This window comes from Pundamilia nyererei, unplaced genomic scaffold, assembly GCF_000239375.1.
Source record: "Pundamilia nyererei isolate P.nyererei 1_Seehausen unplaced genomic scaffold, PunNye1.0 scaffold00170, whole genome shotgun sequence".
In the NCBI taxonomy this organism is placed as follows: Eukaryota; Metazoa; Chordata; class Actinopteri; order Cichliformes; family Cichlidae; genus Pundamilia; species Pundamilia nyererei.
In genome coordinates, this window is record NW_005187571.1 from 797,123 (window position 1) to 819,309 (window position 22,187).

General features: G+C 42.1%; 2 protein-coding genes across 3 annotated transcripts in view; one reads left to right on the forward strand and one right to left on the reverse strand.

The window, feature by feature from the left end:
- The window catches only part of wwox (WW domain containing oxidoreductase), a 132,762-nt gene extending 117,862 nt beyond the window's left edge, over window positions 1-14,900 (forward strand). For both annotated transcript variants that reach the window (XM_005745964.2, XM_013914089.1), the window contains exon 9: window positions 13,790-14,900. In XM_005745964.2, coding sequence (XP_005746021.1) covers window positions 13,790-13,981 — 192 coding nt within the window. In that variant the 3' untranslated portion in view covers window positions 13,982-14,900. The remainder of the gene's footprint in view (window positions 1-13,789) is intronic.
- The window catches only part of mafb (MAF bZIP transcription factor b), a 45,646-nt gene continuing 38,342 nt past the window's right edge, over window positions 14,884-22,187 (reverse strand). The window contains exon 3 of the mRNA XM_005745966.1: window positions 14,884-15,113. The gene's annotated coding sequence lies outside the window, so the exon portion shown is untranslated. The remainder of the gene's footprint in view (window positions 15,114-22,187) is intronic.

The following is a 22,187-nucleotide window of genomic DNA, read 5'->3' on the forward strand; positions in this document are numbered from 1 at the left end:
CACACACACACACACACACACACACACACACACGCATGCATACATGCTGCAAGCCAGTCCTACAGAACTCTTATACCACAGGGACGCAGAACTAGTGAGAACACAGCTCTGACTCTCATATCCTATTTATACATCCTTTCCTGTACATTACAATCCTATTTAGCTCGCCCTGCTTCCTACACAATCCTATTTATGGACTCAGTCCCACCCCACCCCACTGCCGCTGCACACCCCCATACCACTTTCGAATCCTATTTGTGTGCCCCCTCCTCCTGTATGCAGGTACCATCCATCCAAAAGGCTGAGTGTGTAAGCCGTGATTCAGATGAGTGTTTGTGTGTGTGCTTGTGTGTGTTCACCAGTGATTTGTGCGGTAATGTAACACTGAAATTGGAGTAGTCCATGCAGGAATAAGAGAAGCACTGTTCTTGGACTCCTTTTGTTTGCCAACATTAGTCAGTTGTATTGTGACTAACCAACAAGCTTTCTTTTTTCTTCTCTAAAGGCAAAAAACTTGAATTTTGTTTTGGAAATTCAGACTGTCTTCTAAAAGTGAAATGAACCCAAAGTAAGGCGAGACCAGAGGTGTTTGCCCTCTACCTCATCCTCTGTGATCTGATGTAACACACTGCACATCCCCTTCACTGCATTTACAAATCATCCTTTAGACAAGTGTCTGTGTCTTCTGTCCCATCCTATCTCCACCCGTCTCTATGACAGGCCTCTTATCCTCCATTAGTGTATTTAAACAGGACAAAGTGCCTGTCCATATCACGGGCCTGTCTCCACCTGACTCCCCTACCTGTCACTCAAACAGTGATATGAAAGCTTGCTCATTCTGTTTGAAGATGGCAGATGAAAGGAGAATGGCAGTCCCGGACCTGGTCGGCCTGACAGACTAGATTATAGTTGCCGATCCCGGAGAAGGAGGAGTGTCGGAGGGGAGAGGGCGAGGATGTTCCTGCCTAACTGGATTAGGAGAGGGGGTGAGGGAAAGGTGTATGTAGAGCAAGGGTCTCTGCCTGTCTTTATTAGGAGAAACAGGTGTAGCAAAGTGGGCGTGGAGAGCCGTATGCCCGTTCATATTAGAGAGACAGGTGCAGGTCGGTTTCCCATTTGGGCTTCGGTTTGAGCTGAAGAGCCTGTGTCTCACAGACAGACGTAACGATGAGCCAGCAACAGGAAACTTTGCCGAAACAACGTCTCGTACTGATGAAACCGAGAGGGAGACAGACAGACCACCAGAGCACAAGGAGCAGTCACTGTACTGCTGGGATCAAACTTGTTTGAGTTATATTTATGCTTCGTACAAGTCAAGATAAAGGGATGAGTATGAGCCCATTTTATGATGCTGTGTATGTTTATACTCTTAGTAGATAAATGCGTGTCATACAAATACATCACAAATGAAAAAGGATGTAGAGCAGAGGTGTAAAAGGTTATATTTCTGGGACCCTTTCCCCAACAGTATGCTGACGGGGGTCACTGAGGTTTGGACTTCGGGAATTTTCCTTCTAAACAATACCGTAAAAATTGGCATGAATCAGTGTGATGCTCTAGTAGTAACCAACCTTTTCACCTTGTGATATTTGTATTTCAAGTGAGGGAATAATTCTGTGTACTATTTTGCTATTTTTTCATATTTCATAGTTTTGTAGTGTAGTGGTTTACACATTCGGCTAACCAGTGAAAGCTGGATTGCAGCAGGTCATTGAAGTGCAGGTGTTAGACCTTAAATATGACTCTGGACCTCACTAATTTCCAAATCCTTCTTACAGCCATGCACAACAGGCTTTAATCTGACCACCAAGAGCCACCAAACTTTACTCTGAACGTCACACGTGTAAATCGCGGTGAATCGTTTTGCACGGTTGTAAAGAAAGTCTCCTTTCAAAGCACAAAACCATCTTTGTCATAGGTCCTTCCACAGTGTGCCTCCAGGACCAGGCAAAGAAACAAAAAAAGCACACAGACGCTAAAGGTGAAAACAATGCCAGCCTTGCTGCTGCTGCTGGTAATGACTCGTCCCATTTGGCAGACATTTTTATCCAAAGCAAACACCCGAGTGAAATGTGTGACTGAGCTGAATTTATTAATCATTCAATTAACTAAATGTTCCTTCTTGGTGCGGTTCAGATGAATAGACCGCCAGTATTTAATGCAATCTCATTCTCAGCACACCTCAAGAGAGAAAGCTGAGAACTTAACTGCTCTGCAACTCTTTAATTCCCCCGCGCCCCCGCCCGTCGACGCCTTTTATCCGCATTACTCATTCCCCGGTATGCTTTTGTCATGCTCATTTTTACTTTTTTATTTCTCTGCAGGGTAAATCCTGATTCCTTCTTCTTGTAGCAACAGTTCAAGTCACCCCGCAGTCTGCCGTCTTCATTTCTTTCCCTCTGTGTCTCTCTCTTACCTGCGCTTAGATAGAGGCTTCTTCTGTGTCTTTGGGGCTGGCTGGTAACGACAGTCAGGGCATTCGATCGTATCAGACTATCAGGCCAGTTCAACCATAAATTACCTGCAGCTAACAAAGCGTGATGCTGTAACTATTAAACAGGCAGTCAAAGTCACCCCGGCCCACACTGCTAGGTTACACCATCTCACACAGTGTATGAAAGTGCAGGGAGAGTGTTGGTGTGAACGTGGCCAGTCTCTCACTGAAGTGTCAATATTCTCATACAACGTCAAACAGAGATGGTAAAAGCTAATAATACAGAGCGTGGCAGCAAAGCTATATTCACCTTATCTCTTTGCTACTATAAAATTAAACTGACACAATTATTATTGTTACTGGTCTTTGTACACAGCTTAAACATAAATGTGTGTACGTTAATAACCTTTCGAATTAATATCATTGTAGAAGAAGAACAACTCAGCCCATCAACCTTTGCAAATGATGATTTCAAAAGCAAATCCTTCCTGAAATATGAGGATGAAATAACAATCTACAATGAAAACCAAATTATATTATGATAAATAATATATAGTTACAGCCTCAGAGGATATCTGTGAATTTCTCCAGCACTGAATTTCAAAATGCGTCCACTTCTTTTGTACTGCAAATGGTGCATCATCGTCTTCTCTCATAAGCTAAGAGAAAACAGATCATACTCAGACTATTATGTTAATGATAAAATGGCGTTTGAAGTAATTAGAAATATGTTTAATTTATGTGGGTTCTCGATGGGCTGCTGTTGTAGCTGTGTCCACTGTTTCTGTATGTTTAACTATTTCTTGTGTCAAGACAAAGCTGTGCCTCCCTCTCTCCTGGCTGTATGTGCAAGTCTGTGTTGTTGGCTAATTGAGAGCGTGTTCTGTGCTGCCCTGGAGGTTAGTGTTGGCACACACACACCGTAACAGGACAAATGAGAATACACCCCGCCATCTGCCCAAGAGAGACACTCCCTTGCCCTCTCCTTGTCCCTCTACCCTTGTCCCTTCTCTCCTTTTATTCCTTTCATCTCATTTTTATTCCTTCACGCTCCCACCTACTCATTTCAGCCTACAACCCTCCCTCTGTGTTCCTTGTATTTTCTATATGACATTACTACACTTTGATCCTCCTCTTTGTCTCTTCTGCGCTTCTTGTTTCCTCTTTCTTATTCTCTGCTTCCTGTCTTTCTCTGCCCTGAGCGATTCAGTGAGAGGTGTGTTTGTGTTGTGATGCTGGGGCCACGAGTGTGAAGGTGTTACTGTACTCCGGCCTGAGACTTTCAGAATGCGATCCATAGGGAATGACACCGAAGGTGACCCCGGGTTGGTAACCTTGGAGACCAACTTTATTAAAATGAATTTGAGTAGAGGGGCCATCCTGACAGCAGCATAATTACATCGCAGAGCATCAGCACTAATTTATGCAGCCTGCATTCAACCGGTCAGGAGTGCCGAGATGGGGTCAGCGTGGACACGCAGAAGGCACCCACACACACACACACACACACACACACACTCTCTCTGTCTCTCTCTCAAGAACATATTGGCATGCACACATGCACACTCTCACCCTGCCTTACAAACACACACCCATGCACATGGATCAACATACCAGTAAAAATAGGTAAATACGATTCTTTTAAGTAGCACAATGCACACACAATCCCTCTGTAGCGTGTTTGCTGCTTTAAGGGTCACTGCGTGTTTGAGTGTATGCAGGCATGTGTGCCTGACCTGTGTGTTCCAGACACTCTGTGGTTGTGTGTGTGTGTGTGTGCAAAAAAGTGTGTGTGAGAGAGAGAGTATATTTAGCGGTGTTATCGAGACAGGTGCTGGACAGGTCTGCTTAGCTGCTGCAGAATGATTGTAGGCTTGCGCTGCTATAAAAGCATAAATACTCACCAACCACTTCATTAGGTACACCTTGCCAGCACTGAATTGAACCCCTTTTAGCTTCAGAACTGCTTTAATTCTTTGTGGCGTGGATTCAACAACGTGCTGCAAATATTCAAACATGTTGAAATGGCAGCTTCACACAGTTGCTGCATATTTGTCGGCTGCACATCTGCGAAGTGACTCTCCAGTTCCACCACATCACAAAGGTGCTCCATTGAATTGAGATCTGTTGACCGAGGTGGTCATTTGAGTACAGTGACCTGACTGTAACATTAATGAAACACGTCTGAAATGATTTGAGCTCTGTTTCAGAGGAGGGATACACTGTGGTCAGAAAGTGATGGACGTGGTCCACGAGAATACACAAGTAGGCTATAGTGTTCGCAGTGTTCCAGAAGAAATCAGGAGTCATTAGACCAGGTGAAGTTTTCAGAGTCTCTCTTTTTGTAAACCCTGGAGATGATTGTGGAAAAATCTCAGTAGATCCGCAATTTCTGAAATACTCATAGCAGTCTGTCTGGCAGCAACAACTCTACCACATTTAAAGTCAAAATCACTTTTCTCCCCCCTTGAAGAGCTGTACTAATAAAGTATCCAGTGAATGCATGTAGAGTATATACATATTCACAGATAAAACTTCCACATATTTTGTTTTTTGAATAAAAGCCCATCAAATGAGGAGAAGATGAATACTATCAGTAATAATTGCCATGTAATAATAATAAAGTATTTGAATGTAATATTGTAGATTGTGATAGCTTCTCATTCACTAAATGGCTAACACTTCAAGATACCCAGCAATGTAATTCGCACGCTGATTAGTAAGCTCCTCTGTAGTCACGAGGCTTCCTTAAAAATGATGCCTTTTTAATTTTGCTGTGTGTCCCTATTTCTCAGCCTGGTTACAATACAAACAACACTGCCATCCTTTTCCAAGAAAAGTGCAGCTTCTCTGTGTTTGCTTCTGGGTACCAGACGCTTTCCAGTTTCTGTTTATACTCTGATTCTAGTCCGTCTCCTACTGACCGATAAGACAGTAAAAGCGTGATTACATTAAAAAAAAAAAACAGCCTTGAAACCATCAGCTAGCATCAACTTTTTAATTTAATTTTTATTTTGCCAACAATGACCAATAGACTGAACAGGAAGTATTGCAGGGGATATCAGGTATCATGGCTACCAGAAGCCCCCCCAAAAGTGACCTTTGTCCTCAAAAGCCAATTCATCAGACAGGCTGATGGGTCGAGAGAGTGGCACACTGCTAACACTTAAAGATTGCCATCCCTCTGTGCTCATTATGCTCAATTAGCAAAATCATTAATGCAATAAGACAATTTTGATAATATCTCATGCTTTTCAGTCAGGTTGCAACACAAACACCTCTGCCATTCTTCCCTAGACACTGCAGCCTTTGTGTTTGACAAGTTTCCGCTAGGCGGTCATGAACTCCATGAACCTCGTGAACCCGGGAATGCAAAGTATGCCGAGTAAAATGTGAAGCTGAGAGAGGAAAAAGAGGAGGAAGTAGAAGAAGAAGAACGGGAAGGATGAAAAAGAAGAAGACAAGGAAGAAAAAAAGATAATGAAGAAGTCATCATGAGAAAATGAGGAAAGTGTAAGAGTAAAGAGGGTGCATGGAGTCGATGGGGGACATGGATATAAGTCACAGCTCCAGTTGCTCAATTGTGGCCGTTGTGACCAAGGGCACGCTAATCTATCCCATTAGCAGATCTCTCTGACTCTCTCATAATGTTACTGCTAGCTGCTCTCCTGTGACATGTTCTTGGTTTGTGTGTGTGTGTGTGTGTGTGTGTGTGTGTGTGTGTGTGTGTGTGTGTGTGTGTGTGTGTGAGAGACACACAGGAGGAGTTTGTGCGTGTGTGTGTGTGTGTGTGTGCAGACACAGTGTGAATGAGACAATGCTTTCCCTGTGTGTGTGTGTGTGTGTGTGTGTATAATGACAGTTCAGCTAGTTGCTCTCCTGTGAAAATGACACGTTCCTGCCAAATTAATATCATTACTATCAGAGTTTAATGGGCCAGTGATGCCTTCTTATTTAAAACAGAACATCCCTCTCTCTCTACCTCCACCACAAGGGAAGGGGGTGGTTGGAGAATCGGTTAGAGGAAATGACTAACTGAACAAGACAGACAATAGGTCCAGATGATTTTTCTTTAAGCCACAGTCGAAGGAGATAGATGAAGGGAGGAAACTGAACTTAGTTTAAGGTTAATTCGAGTTTGACAGCAAGATAACTTAATATTTAGACTCAGAATCAGGGAATATTCAAGTATTCTAATTCTCATTTTGATTCTAAGGATAAACAAACACGACAACACAGAACACTGTTACAGTAAGATTTGGGATTTCTGTGTTGTCGTACTGGATTTTAGGGATGACTGGAAAATTAGCTGCTGCTACTGGCTTGCATTGTCTTTTATGTGTTAGAGGGCAGTTGCCTTTTTTTTGTTGAGGAGTATCTTGCCGTTTTACAGTACAGTGTTGTAGTCTGTTGTAGTCTGTGGTTTTCATTTTCTTTTGCTGTACTTTTAAGCAGGAGAGCGTACATTATAAGCAGTATCTGCTCAGGTGTCATTCTTCACTCAGTCAGCACTGTGATAATGAGTTGATGTGGAGGTCCACTCTGCAGGCTGCCTGTGAATGTAGACACATGCATAGTTGTGTTCACACACATGTGCGCATTTGCACAGTCAGTTTACACGTGAGTATGACTATTGCAAGCTACATTGCGTGTATGTGTGCGTGCGTTGGAGTGTGTGTATGTCAGGTTGCCGCAGGAGACCAATTAGCTGGTGCATCAGTGGGAAGGTGAGCATACACACACCTGTGTGTGGCCCTGTTACACCAGCTCATCACACAATCACATACGGACAGACAGCATTGCTCTGCTCATAATAGAAACATACTGACACTTACAGTACGTTGACCATATGGAATTATGGCTTCACTGTGTCAAACTGTCAGACGTGACTCACTAGCATGCGTTATGCCAACTAACTTATTACCAACTTAACAAACTTGTGTGAATTACAGCTTATCTGGCTGGTTGTCTTTAGCTATATGTACTTTATTTCTGCGCAGTTCCTCACATTAAAGTGCATCTGCATGCCTTGTCGCACTCATGTGCAGTAGGCGAAATCACAGAGGGATTGAGTCCAGAGTTGCAGGTATCATGCACTGATGCAATTAGGTGAGAGTGAAAAGGAAGATCACAGCCAATAAAGCAGCCAGGCCTCTTCATGTATAATTCAGATTTTTTATGGTGGGCAATGCACCCATATGGACATGCTAAAGGAAGACTAAGGCTATTTCGAGCCAGAGAAAAACCCTGTTAAAAGCTAATCCCTGCGCCAGAGTCCTACACCTTTTACTGCTCCTTTTTAATGAATAGGTGTCCAATAAGGCCTTTTATTGTCTTAGCATATGTTGCTTTTATTAGGGGAAAATAATTAGGTTGTGCGGATCACTTCGGAAGTCCTCTCACAAGATAAAAATGAGATAGTTTCACAGTCGCTGCGCAAGTCCTTCTGACTCCCCGTCGTTTTCCCCTTGGATGCATTGTGTCCTAGCTCCTTCATCTCCTCCTCCTGCTTCGTTTCCTACTCATACCGGTCTCTCCTTACTTCTTTATGCCCTCCCCTCCCCTCCTTGTCCTTTGCATTCCCTGCACTTCGTTTCTTACCTCCTCTTCTATTGTTCCCTTGAACATGGGAGCATTAAATGTATGCAGCGATGTCGCGTTGGACTGCACATTTACACAAGCATATAACAGTCGAACAATCACTGTGTGACAGGAGGCTGTTGATGACTGACACTTGGTTGATCTTATCTGGCGCAAAAGGGGTAAAGGGAGGGCCGTGGAGAAAAAGGAGAGAGAAATAGTGCAGAGGCATTGGGGGTTTTGCTGCACTTTGTGTTGTGTTCTGTCACTCCTGCAGTTTACCCCTCCGCTCCTTTTTCTGTTTGCCTTCACATGCTTCACTGTATTACAGAAAGAAAGACCGTTGACAGTGCTCATCTGTGATTCAGGGCTCCAGGGAAAGAGATCCTTTTACCTCCAAGAGGTCCTACTATGACCATTTACCCGTGAGGCCTCAGTTACAGTGGGTCTGTACGCCCACTTCAGTGAGTTATGGGGATGGAGGAGGATGAAGTTGCAGGGGAATAAGGATCTACACACGGTTGATGGAGAAGATAGGGCTGAGAAAGAAGCAGGGGGTAAGGCAGATAGACACAGAGAATGAGGAGGTAGGATAAAGGAAGGGAATGTGAAGCAGGGAGGGGGGAAGCCGGTCCCTCCATCCAATCCTTAATGCCCCTCAGGGGAGCACGATGCCTGTAGGTGAGTATTAGCCATCAGCCTGTGCGCTAATCGACATTATGAAATAGCGTTTAGTGCATACAGATGACCAGAAGTACACTAGTCACTGGAACGAACCATGATGTGAAGATCTGATCTTCTCTGGGGATCTAACCAGGCTCTCAGTTTATACATAATAGAGTTTTCTTTATGTTTTTTTTTTTTTTTAAAGAACAGAGCACTTTTGACTTTTGGTTATCTAACGTTACCTCAGTCAGGGTGACGGAGGCCACCTCGGATTCATGGTTGTGAGTGTCAGGGTGCTTTCTGAAGTGTGCGCTGGGGTGTTTTAGGTGCTAATCTCTTCTCATCTTGGTTGAGTGCTCAAGCTGAATAGAAGGGCAGCTTGTTTATCTGTGGGGACCGCATTACCCAGGATTCCCTCTACAGCTGGGCCGGGCACGCTCAGCTGAGCTGTCAGCTCGCAGAGGTTACTACAGCTGAGGGCAAAGATGGCTCTGAACGCACACCGTCGTACACACATAAACTGCACAAAAACCAAGCTTTGATTTCAATGGTTATTTATTAAATGTAAAATATCTTTAGCACAGATTAAAAATCAGACACCTCCATCTATTTTAAACATCACAGGTTCAGGGTGGAAAAAAAAGAAAAACATTCCTGGAACAGAATCACAATCAGTTTGGAGTCCCACTTTTCAGGATAGTTACTCCAGGAGGCGTGGCAGAGGGCTGAGGCAAAAGCTGCACTCCTCCTCTTTACTAAGACTACAAGCCAGGAACTACTTGTCCAATTGAGTGCCGTAGCCTTATGACACTGGATGGTTAAAAACGACTTTTCTCAAAGTGCTTGTCTTTAGAATCCAGATGTTTTACTAGTTACAAATGAGGACAGAAAACATGTCAGTTTTCCTAAAATGCGACTGTCTAAAATGGGCTAAAAATAGTAGGTTCTCCAGATTATTAAACTTAGAAAAAAAAAAAAATTTGTACCTTTGCACATATATAGAGGGCCTTCACACTGCAAACACTGATTTACAGTATGCTGTACAGTATGTGTGCTTCGGGCCAGGCACAAACTTTTTAAATTGTGTCCCAGGCGCAAAGCGCTTTGCCAAAACTTAGCACTGCTGCTGAATTTGAGTGCCATCACAGAGGTCAGCTGGTGGACACTCCTCCTCTCTTCTATTCTCTGCCTCAACCCTCGCTGCTGTACAAATGCCAACTGACAACAACTGACACAGATGGTGAGCAGAAACACAGGACAGGCAAAGGGAGAGAACCACCCACAGGAGTAAGAAAACAGGAAGACTCTACACACACTGTCCAAGAGAGGATATTGCCTGACAATATTACCAACGCATTTATTTTAAACTTTTTTTTTTATTTGAATCTTTTACTTTTTCTACTTTTTTATATTATTTTTTATAGCACATGCCATATGAGAATTTGGGGATTATAAAAGTACCTGAAAGAATTGCTAGGTGTTCAGCATGCATAGCCATTAGTATTTACAGGTTTGTATGTACAGGGATGGGCCAAAAACAGACTGCTCTACAGTACTGGGTTATTTACATCCAGGTCAGAGGGAGAGGTCAATGACGTAACTACAGATGTGGGGGTCAAAGGGTCACATGCACAGGGTCAGAGAAAGCTTATACAACTCGGACGATGAAGACACAAAACAGAACACGGCAAAGTAACAATACTGTTAATTCAACATCACATCTCCCCCACGTACCCTTTTTGCTTTTGATACGCTCAGTAAGATGTTCTCAACAACGGGTTATTGCGTAACACTATACAAGGACATTTCTATTGCAAGTCCATGAGGTCCTTGGGTATTGAGTCAATGCTGAGATTGGAAGACTTGGATCTGGTCCCAGAGCAGTTCCAGAACCGTAGTGTTGAATCCCAGGCTAAGTACAGGCTTATTGCCACTTATCAGCAGTCAGCTTATTGCAGGGTGTTTTGTAAGTCTTTCCTCAGTATTTATGTTTATTTTTATTACCCACAAAGGAAGATCTACACACACGTAATCTATAAAACCTGCTTCTGCACTTGGCATTGGTTTATCATATTGCTGAGATCTTTGCATTTTATTTTTAGCATAGAGAAAAATTTTCGGTTTGGAGATGTTTTGGTTGGTTTGGATCCTCCTTGTCTGTCCCCTTCCTCTCTCCCTCCCTCCCTCCTAGAATCAGTGTGGTGGTAACAGAGCTAGTTTTGTTTTGGGGAATGTGAAAGTGAAGTCTGAAGTCATCCAAAGAAGTCATGCTTAAGTCTAAACTGGAATTGCAAGATGGTCGTCTAAAGGATTTAAAGAGTTTCCCTCTCAAAGCATTTAAAGTTAGATTTGTAACTGCATTCCTATACTTGTCTCACTTTTTATTTTTTGGACTAAAATGCCTGAAGAGGCCAATTCCGAAAGAGTATCCAAGGACAAGTCTTATTTTTTGGAGCTTAAGTCAGTGTCAAGTCAGCTTCTCTGGGCAGACGTCGTAGCTCTGGGTACCATAGATGTCTCTGATAATAAAACTACTGTAGTCAAGGTAATGCTTCACATTAAGGTGCACAGTATAGAAAGACACACACCCATCATTTTGTAGACAGCTTAATTTACAGACTTAATCTACAGTTTAACTCGGATTAGAAATCATCTTTGGACGGCACAGATGTGTTCGATGCACACTGGTTTAGTGGCATTACCTTCCGTGCGGGTTGTTCATATGTGTATCTGTTCGTGCTTGTGCACAGATACTGTGTTCTCGTGTTCAGGCAGCGTGTTCAGGCAGCGTGTAACTGTAAGTGTAGCGAAATCCTTGCCCGCCACCTACTTGCCTGGTATCTGCAAACACACACACACGCGCACACACACAGTGATAAATGGCTGTGGTGGGTGGTTGAGCATGTTAATGCCTAATCTCATCAGCCTTATCTTTTACAGAGGTCACAAGGTCAAGTGGCGAGGGGGATGAGCTAAACACCAATAAGATAGCACATTGCTGGGCACACCGCACAAACAGCCCGTGTACTGCTCCGTTTGTCACTAACTGCATGCGTGGCAGCCAGCAGAGAAGCTTTTTCTAAAGAATAGAAATACCTTTCAGATTTCAGCCACATAAATCTGGATTCTGAACATGAAAGTTGTTTTTTTTATATCAATATTTAAACCCAACTGTCTGGTAATTGGACGCAAACAAACTTGTCTGAAAGTCAGCCAAGTTCAAGGTGGTGTCAGGGAGTCAGAGCCGGCGGCGCTGAAATCTTCAGTGAAGTTTAAAAGGCATTTGGCTTTCAGGCGAGCTAAATCAGATGCCCTAAGTGAGAGAGATGAGTTGAACTGAGTGCGTGTGAACCTGCAACTCAGAGACACTGCTTGGCATTTGTCGGTCTTTGATATGGCGACATGTGATGTGGATGAAGTTATCGCCTCACTGGCAGGTGAGACAGACAGCGGCACACAGAGAGATGCTGCCTTTTTCATCTGCTATTTACGAGCTCTCTCATCACGGAGCACTTCAAACACGCTCAATCTGCTTCTGCGACGTTACACACCAGGGCTCCTCCTGGTGGAACTTTACTCAGAGCTTAGAGGGAGTTGTGTGTGGGTGCCCGTTTTGGTTTGCGTGTGTCGATGAGAGAAACATTTCCTGGAATCTGCTTTATGCGTGTGTGTTTTTGTGTTCGTAGCATTTGCATTTTGGTGCATATTTTTGTACTAGGCTGTGAAAGCTTTAGATGACATAGGATCTTGCCACTTTTAGTGTGCTGGCCTGTGCTTTGGGAATCTGTTCAAACAGTTGGCCTGTAATGTGCCTCCATTACGCATGTGTGTACGTTTGTGTGTGTTGCCCGCGTTTGACTACTGCATATACGTGGTTGTCTCAGTGTGTGCCAGTGCTCTGTGCTAAACACTAGCCTTCAGTCATCACATCAGTGTTCCCTCTCATTCTTTCTGCCCCCACCCCCGTCTCACTCTCGCTCCCTCACATCAGGAGATAAAGAGGCGAGCCATTTCATGTGGCCGCATAGAAGTCATCTCCAGCCCTGGAGTTTGCAGGGAAGCTGTCACAGCAGCTTTTAGCCGGAGCTGCAGCATGAAAGATCCCTCTTTGAGCAGTCGGGTTATGTGTGTAATTCTCTCTGACGTGTTTATTCTGCCGCAGTTTCAGCTTTCATTTTCAAATGTCACAGAAATCTCTCTCCGTGAATATCCCTGCTAATTACTGACTGATGGGATGGGGTGTATTAGAGAACTTAGCAGGTTGCGTAAAAATACTGTTTCACTTTTACAGCGCGTCTCGGCTTGAGACGACGTGTAACAGAGTGAGTTTTCCAGGCTGAGTGATCTTCAGGTTTAAACTTGCCTTGAGAGAATTACTGAGAAAGAACTGGAGGGAAAACCGTGCGACGTGTTTGTGTGTTGTACGCAACAACCAAAAAACTTTTGATTTAAATACTTAGTTGTACTTGTATTTTCCAGCACTTGAATATTAATAAACATCACGTGAAAAATATACATATTGATAATCATGGCATTGAAACCTGCTGTTCACACATCGCACATCAGAGCTGTAGTTTCCCTGTTGACTCCCATCCAGACAGGAGCTGGTGTAATATTTTTGTTCCCACCTTATCCTCTGTGAGTCTATACATCTGTAGCATTCACACGGTCCCACATAGCGAGATGTCCTATACACACCTGGCTGAGAAATAAATAAATAAATATATGTATATAAATATATATACAGTAAGGAGTTATATGACCCAGTCATCGGGATGCAGGGAGAGGGGAGAGACGGCGTGTGCACGAGTCTTTTTTTCCCCCCCTGTAGACACAGTCCTGCTGTCTCTTTTTGTCTGTGTGTGTACGCGTGTGTCTGTCTATGTGTGTGTGGGTCTCACAGAGGACAAAGGAATGTGGTCAGAGTCTGCTTTATGTCCTCTCCTTTCCTCCATACAGCACACATCCTAAAGTCTGCGTGTCGTTAGACGAGTTCTCCATATTTTGTCTGCTCCTGCAGGCCGACGCCGCCTTGCTGTCTCAGCGTCGTGATTCGTCCACTGATTCTTCTTCTTCTTTTTGTGTGTTTTTTTTTTTGTCTGTCCACAGCAACAAGGGGCGGCCACCACAGTGTACTGTGCGGTAGCACCGGAGCTGGAAGGGCTGGGCGGCATGTACTTCAACAACTGCTTCCGCTGCCAGACATCCGCCCAGGCCCAGGATCCGAGCAGTGCTACGAGCCTGTGGGAGCTGAGCGAGCGCCTGGTCGCAGAGAGGTCAGTGGGCATACAGGCCCTCTAATGGACAGAAGACGAAGAGGAAGAGGAGGGCAACTAGCCAAAGAGGAATCAGAAAGGAAACAGCTGATGTTTCGTTAGGTGTGGACTAACTGTAAGAGCTGCCAAACCATGGAAGCCCATCTGGATATGTCACATCACTACAGCGTCTAAAACACTAAATATACAGCACAGGAGGGGATTTCATATACAATCTATTGAATTAGTTAAAGTTTAAGTGAAGTTAAGCTCTGCTGTAGTATTTTAAAACTGGGAGTGGGGGGAAAGGTGAAGATCTGAGCCGAACCTGTCACAGTTTGTTCTTTGTCTGTTTGTCTCTGTAACCTTTTTAAGCTCTAAAGTCCTTTTTTTTCTCAACCGTCTACTTAAATTAGATGTAAACAAAATGCAAATGACCTGTTTTGATAACAATACAAGGTTTAACTAGTAAGCATACACTCTACGGCATATGCATCTGATTCCAGCAATAGTGGGCTATCAGCAAATATAATGTCTTCCCAATTAATGTCTCTAAGTTCAATATCCTCTTGTCTAGTTCTATGTTGGTGTTTATGTTTCCTATTCTGATACAGAGCGCTTGCTAATCGTTGTGCTAAATCTTTTTGGGCAAGAAGAAATAAATAGTAATGGGCATGTGAAACTTATTGAATTACAAACACAGTAGAGGTGTGATTCTAATGGCTATGTACACAATTTTGCAATACTTATATTTCTTATCAACGTCCCTATTTGTTTTCTGTACAGTATTTACAACATCCTGATTTCTGGCCATGTGCTAAAGGGGGGTGGACATCATATTTTTTTCTGCTATTTTACTCAACCTAAGTATTGACAATCTATGCTCTGGTAAGTTACAATTTGGAGATATTTACGGGTTAATCTTTGTCCATTTGAATGACAAATACAGAAGGTGGAGAATTTTATTTACAGAGTCCAGGATCTTTAATTTCTTCAGTTCTCCCTTTTTTTTTTGTTTTGTTTAAATCATCCGCTTTAGTATTGAACTCCGGCTTTGGATTTGCTGTGGATTGGTTGCCCTGAAGCCACAGGGGGTGGGACGCTTTTGAGACATTGTGCTTTATGGCAGTCCGGATGCCGTAGGTTGGTCTTGAAACAGCATTCCAGTGTCATGATATCTGCAAAAAACACACACACACAAAGAGAGAACAAGTCAATAAAAATCTGTTGTACAGAAATATGTGAATTCCTTCTATAGAAGTCTGAAGACCATTAGGTGGGATATTTGTGTGGGGAGCTGAGAAGTACGCAACAAGTCTAAGTACGACAGTTTCCAGTTTTCCAGAGTGTACTAACCAGGTATGAACATCACAGAGTTAAAAGCTGTTTTTACAGTATTTTTTCCCCTCTGACAGAACAGGAAATGCACTCATCATGTATTCAAAGAACAGATCAATCAATGCAATCGTACGTTTGACCAGCACCCTCACACATGAATCCTCATTGTGTTTCCTTCTGTAGAGAATCATCAGAATGACACAGCACCACAGTTATACTTAATATAATTTACTCTCACACATTGTTCACGTATTGTTTCTTTTCTTCCCTTCCTGGCAGACATACTGAAGAGAAGAAAAAAAAAAAAAAGCACAGGAACAGACAGAACATTCAGAAACATGCTGTGCCCTGCACAGAAACTGATACTGCTGTTATAATCTGTTCTGTACCCAGAGTACAGGTGTCTTATCGCTGTCCTTTCACAGCACTGCACACACCTGGAACAGAGATGCAGTACAAACACTCACATGCACACACACACACAGAGCAGGAACAGTCAGCAACCCGCATGCACAGTACAGCAAGCAAAACAACATTTTATTAAACTGTCCAGAATCTTTTTGCCTCTTTATTTTGCATCAGATTGAACAAACGGTATAAATAACGTGTGTTTAAAAATTGTTTGTGTCTGAAAAAACTAAAAATACAGAAATCTGTCATAAACAGACGAGGAGTTGAACACTAATAAAGGATGTTCCCAGCTGCTGTCCATGGTGCTGATAAGGCTCAGGCCCTTTCATGGTCATACTTTGGCAAACATGAGAATTCGCCTACTTGCCAATCAGTTACAGAGCATTTTGTGTATGTGCTGACATGAGCCTCTGTGAGAGACGTTTTCCCTTCCCGAGTGTGTGACTGATCAAGTCGTGAGCAGACGTACTCGCCAGTGTGTTAAGCACGTCAGCTGTTTAGTTTCCCTCTGTTTGTCTGTCCTGATGTGTTCCGTTGTTTTGTCTTTGTTGACTTCATATGTGGTTTATTAAAATTGTTTGGGGTTTTTTTTTTTTTGCTCTATTGGGTCTCTAAAAATTAGGTCTCACTTCTTGTTCTCACACTTCACCACTACTGAAATATAATCTTATTCAAAGGGATTCTGACTTGTTCAAATAGTTATGTTATTGTAGGCTCTTATAGCCTCCTGAAATGATCTTAAAGAGTGTAATTCTACACCTGGGACTTCTGTAATGTTAGCCCGCTTTCCCCAACCTCTCTGCTGGAGGAGAAACTCAGAATAAAATAACCATAATGCTGTTTATGACTATATATCAAGAAACTGGTACTAATGATGAAGGCTGTATGCTGGAAACACATCAGTTTGACTGATACATCTCAGAAGTGCTGCAAATTTTATATTATCACAGTCTGACACCAGCTAAAGCACTTTATACACATGCTATCATGTAACGTAGACCATTTGTGGCCTACAGATATCGCCGCTCTCGACTAAAAGTGCAGGCTTAGTCTATCAGTCGCAATTCTATGTAAGCTGAGCATATAAATAATTTCCCCCAGGGATCAATAAAGTATTCTGATTCTGATAAGAAAGCCTTTGACAGAAGGGCCAGATTCAGAACTCAAAGGAGAATCTTCAGGAGAATTACAAACAACTAGACTTGTATGCGGGTGTGCACTGCAGTGGCAGATCAGTGGGTGTGTGCCTGAGTGAAGTGGGAGGGTCCTGCCTGGCTTTCATGCAAAGTCTTATCGATCAGGCCCTATCGGAATCATCTGATAGCTAATCAATATGCTACACTTCCTCTCAGCGAGCAGAGAAGAAGGAGAAGCGCGACTCTCGCAAGAGGAGGACCTTGATCCTTTGACCCAACAGTTAAGGCTCGACACACACAGACGCACGCACACACAGTCACAGTCTGTTTCCCTTCATTTCTTTTTCTCTTTATTCCAATTCTTAGAATAACGACACCCAGCAATGTAATAACTGAAAGCCCGTGTAAAGCAAATAACCGATATACATTAGAATGTTATTTTAATTAGTCGGATTTACAGTTGAGTTTTTTCCCCCTTCACTGAGTTCATTTCAATTTGGGCAGTAATTGTTTACGACTGATCATTTCATTTTCCATTATTGTTTTTATTTCTTCTTGTGATTAATTTCACCTCTCAAAGAATAATTATGAGAGGATTGATTTGATTATGCCTTTGTTCTGCTCCTATTGGCTCCATCGACCGAAGGAATGCCATGTTGCCATTTCGAGCGGATATATTTAATGATCACAATCAATGTTAAAGCTCTCTCTAGACTCAACTAACCCAATAAATATCTGCCAGGAGGAAATTTACCATCTAACTACAGCAGGCAATAAAGTCTTACTCTGTGTTATCCTCCCTCCCCACTGCTCTCTTTTAATCTCTCTCTTTTGAGGATGGCATTAGGATGAAAACTGATGATCAGTTTTCATAAAGTACCACAGCAGAGTCAATGGAAATACGATTTTCTTTCAATATCTCACGATTTGGATTGCTTGCAGGCTGCTTTTTTGATAGTCTTAAATTATATATATTTTAAAATTAAAAGATTATTTCCCCAGGCTCCTTTCCACTTAATTAGCCCACTTTAATATAAAAATTTGCCTGTCAAAATGTTTTTTATGTCTTGTTTGCAGATTCTTAAAGAAATACTTTAATTCTGTTGCAGGATTACAAAAACAGACATTTTTTCCCCCAGTCTCTCCATGCCATTACTGTACCATTGATTTCTGAGATGTAATGAATAAAAAGCAGTAAAATAGACTTATTTTTTGGGCACATTATTATTATTATTATTAAAAGAATGCATTGTAAAGATCATGCAACTGCCACATATGGCAGGAAGTGGAGCATTTTAAGGTGAGTTCTCTTTTAAATGATTAAAATGTAGATGTTTTTAATCCATGGCAATGCTTCAGTTTATCATTTATTCTTCCACGAAGACTCATAGTCATGGTAACATTTGAATCCAAGTTTACTGAGCTTGTTCACTATCAAGTGCACTTATTTCCCCCTGTAGATCTGCTCGTGCAATCTATAACTTTCTGTTTTTTATTGAAGTCTCAACACAGCACCTTTGAGGAAATCCTTCCACTCCCAAATCCCCAGCGAGTCCTCACCGCTAGACAGCATGACCTTGTAAACCCTGAGTTATTTTACTCACCCATTGTGTGAGGATAGGAAGAAAAGGGAAAGAGAAAGGGGGAGACAAGGGACAGGGGGGTGGAGGGGGGGAAAAAAAGGAGCTCCTGCCTGTCACAGCTTTCAAACACAAAGAAAAATGAGCACTTGGGCTGAAGTACAATTATTAGCCCCTGTCTACAGATTCATCACACTATAGAGAGCCAGGGAGTGGGAAGGAGATAGAGGGAGGAGCAGAGCAAGAGGTGGAGTGGAGAAAGGTAGAAAAAGAAATGTGTAGCTTTCAGCAGAGCCGTGCGGAAGACGGAAAGACAATGAGGAGAAAAGAGGGAGGAAATAGAAAATAGGGCTGTTATGCTGTGAGGGAAAACTTGCGAGGGAGCCAGGAGAGGTGCAAGGTGAAGCATGCAAAGCTAGCGTATGCAGGGCTGGAAGGAAAGAGAGGGAGAAGGTTTTAGGTGAAATAAAAGAGTGAGAGGAAAAGAACAAGGCAGAGGTAGAGGAAGGTAAAATGAAATAAGAGGATTTGTCAGGCCAGTGGTTGGTGGCAGTAATAAAGCCTGCTAATCTGAGGGAGAACGCTTGACTGCTCACACACTGACTCTCTTGACGCCCCACTTTACCACCGGGCCAAGCCAAGGTCACACACACACGCACACACACACACACACGATCATGCCATTGCAAACACACACACACTTGCAGAGACACTGTGCATGTTTCTTAGATCTTTCTTTTTGTGAATCAAATTCGCGAGCGCTTTCCACCTGAGCGTCTTCCTCTGAAGGTTTCGCTGGCACGACTTTCCTCGCTTTACTTTTGACATGATTTTTTTCTCTCTCACTCATGTCACTCATCTTCTTGTTTAGCTATCATCTCCACCAAACACCCCCCTCAGCCATGTTGATTTTAAAATCTCATTTTTCTCGCTTTCTTAACTGGCTCCGCCGTGTGGATCAATACCTATCAAAACCATTACATAAATACATCTGTCACGAGCAGATAGTTGAGTGGGGATGTAATGTGTCTGGTTAAGGCCGCCATGGGGTGAAAAAAGATATGCTTAGTGTGTGTGTCTGTGAGCATTCTCAAAGGACAGCATGTGTCATTTTGTGTGACCAGGTGTGTCGGGCAGAGAGAAAGGTTGTTATTGAGCCGCGGTAAATGACGCATAACCTGGTGTACTGCTTACTTAGCCCCAGACCCCTGCTTTATGTCACTTTTTTTCTCACTTGCTGTGTGTGTGTTTGTATGTGTGAGTGCCTGTTGTTGGTGTACAGTCATGGGAATATGACTGAAGCAGCTCAACAGTGCAAAATATTTTTGGAAACCCAAATGGGAAAGAAAATACATTAGGTTTGTTCAAGTTGCTGGGAGCCGGTTAACTATTCTTACAACTTTGAGTTTATTTAAAAAAAAAGAAAAGAAAAAAAAGATGTTGTTTTATTATAAAGTTTTCTTTAGCAGTCTTCTAAATGGTAACATTTCTCACACATGCCGAGAAACTATGTGATCCAAGGACTAATAAAACAATATTACAGACTTCCACCAATAATACCTTCATATCTCCTTGTAGCTAAATACATGTAATGCACTATAGTGGTGGGCATGAGAACCCTGAAAGCTGAGCTCAACAACACATCAAAAATACCAAAAGCACAAAAAGTGTGACAGTCTGTATATAAAAGATGGTCACAGTCACTGTGATGTCACTCATTGATTTATGAACAGCCGAGCTTATATTTTTTTTCCTCATGTGGTCAATCTTAGAGGAGCCCCACCCTAAAGCATACCCCACTTCATATAATGTGTTTTACTCAACGTATGACCATAATTTGCAAAATGAACATCATACTGTAATCAACAAACTTTAAAACGAATAATTAGTCTATACAACTTTTGGAAGTTACTGATTTTTTTTTGTATTATTCATTGCTGTTAGGAATGGTTTTTTATTATTATTATTATTAGCTCGTTTACTATTGCATATTTAACTGTGGAACAGGCTTTTACTTTTTTAGCTACTCTTAGGAACCGCATAATTTACTTGATTTGTTTACTAGTTACCTATTAAATAAGCACAGGGGTCATTTAAAAATATCATATCTTAAAAATGGCTCTTAAAGACAAGCGAGACAATCGGGCAGTGCAAACTGCCTTAGGCTGTGGTATACTGCCTGGTTCATGTAACAGACTTGTCCCTATAAAAAAACTACTTAAACTAAACCAATATATGAATCATGCCATTAAAGCTAAGAAAAACAAATATGTACATAACCTCAACACCACCAAAACAGCCATAGTAACAAGCATGTCTCAGCTATTGTTATATCATTTGTTTGTTGCCCCCTTGAAGCATTGCCATCACAGCTGGTCGGTGTGTTTCTGTATTTTGTAGCGTGTTTTTTTTTTTGCATGCATTTTTACAAGTTACATTGTGATGTACTAATAAATGGCCAACAGAAGGACAAAGACACTGGAACCCAGTTTGTATCCAGTATAGAAAACTCTTGTCTTTCTTTGAAACATAAAAATGAATTTGTTTTTGAGCACTAGTCATTCAGATTTTTCCTTCTTCATCCTTTGGGGTTGTCATTGTCATTTTCACACATCACTCTGCTGACAGCCGGCTCTGTGATTGATGGAACGATGCAGATTTACATGTCATGCTGAAATAGCACAATAACCTGCACGCAGATAATCACCTCATTGAGAATCACTCTGGCCTCTCTCCACTCACAATTACTATTGTGTATTTGATCATATAACCACTCTCCAACAATGCACTTAATGGGCTTATTGGCAGCAGACCAGCAGTTGCTTGTAAATAATCTTGATGGTGTTTGATTCTAATAAATTAGGCTCATATATGCAAACACGGTAAAATCATAACAATATCCAAATGTGTGTAGGCAGAGGTGGGGTGGTGACAGGGGGAGATTTATGCTGCTAGCAATTGGCTGGCTTCATCACTCACTCAGCTATCTTCAACTTTTTTTATTTGTTTAATTTCCAAATGCGATTGCTCCGCCACTCCCACTCCTGCTGATGAATGCAAAGGATCATGGGTAGAGACGAGAGCAAGATTAATACAGTTAATTTTTTAACTGTATAATCTCCTCCCAAGAAATGAAAAAAGAGAGAGGGACAGGACTGTGAGGGCTATTTCTGCAGGGACACGATGAAGGCGAGCGCTACAAGGTAAATAAATGATAACATGATGCTTTTCTCTCTTTCAATCACTGCACGATGTGATATCACCTTATTGGTGTTATCACGACAATCTACAACGGAAAACTCAACACAACAGTTCAACTTTTGACTTACTTTAGGTTTCAAAACAACTGCAACCTCGTGTTTGAACTATTCATGTTCATCCTTATACTGCCTCATGGGGTATTGTAAATTATTTTCCCTCTAAATCCTAAAGCTTTGCATCACAACAACTTGATATACCAACTGCAAAGATACTTTGTGTGAAAGCAGCAGCACAGCAATATCAGATACGTGATTGAAAAGTATTTTAACCAAAAAAAAACAAAGACAGCATTTCTGGAAACCTTCTATTCAGACATATCCGACTCCTTTAATTACATATAAAATGTCTTATTGTGTTTTTTTTCAGCATTTATTACACAGTGAGAGGTATACACTATTTTGAAAACACTAGAAAAAGAAAGTGCATAGGTTTTAAGTTACTAAACAATTAGAAAAGTAACAAATCATACCAAACCCTGTGTCAAGTATCAAAATATGTCAGCTCACTGATTGAATAGGTTTTATTG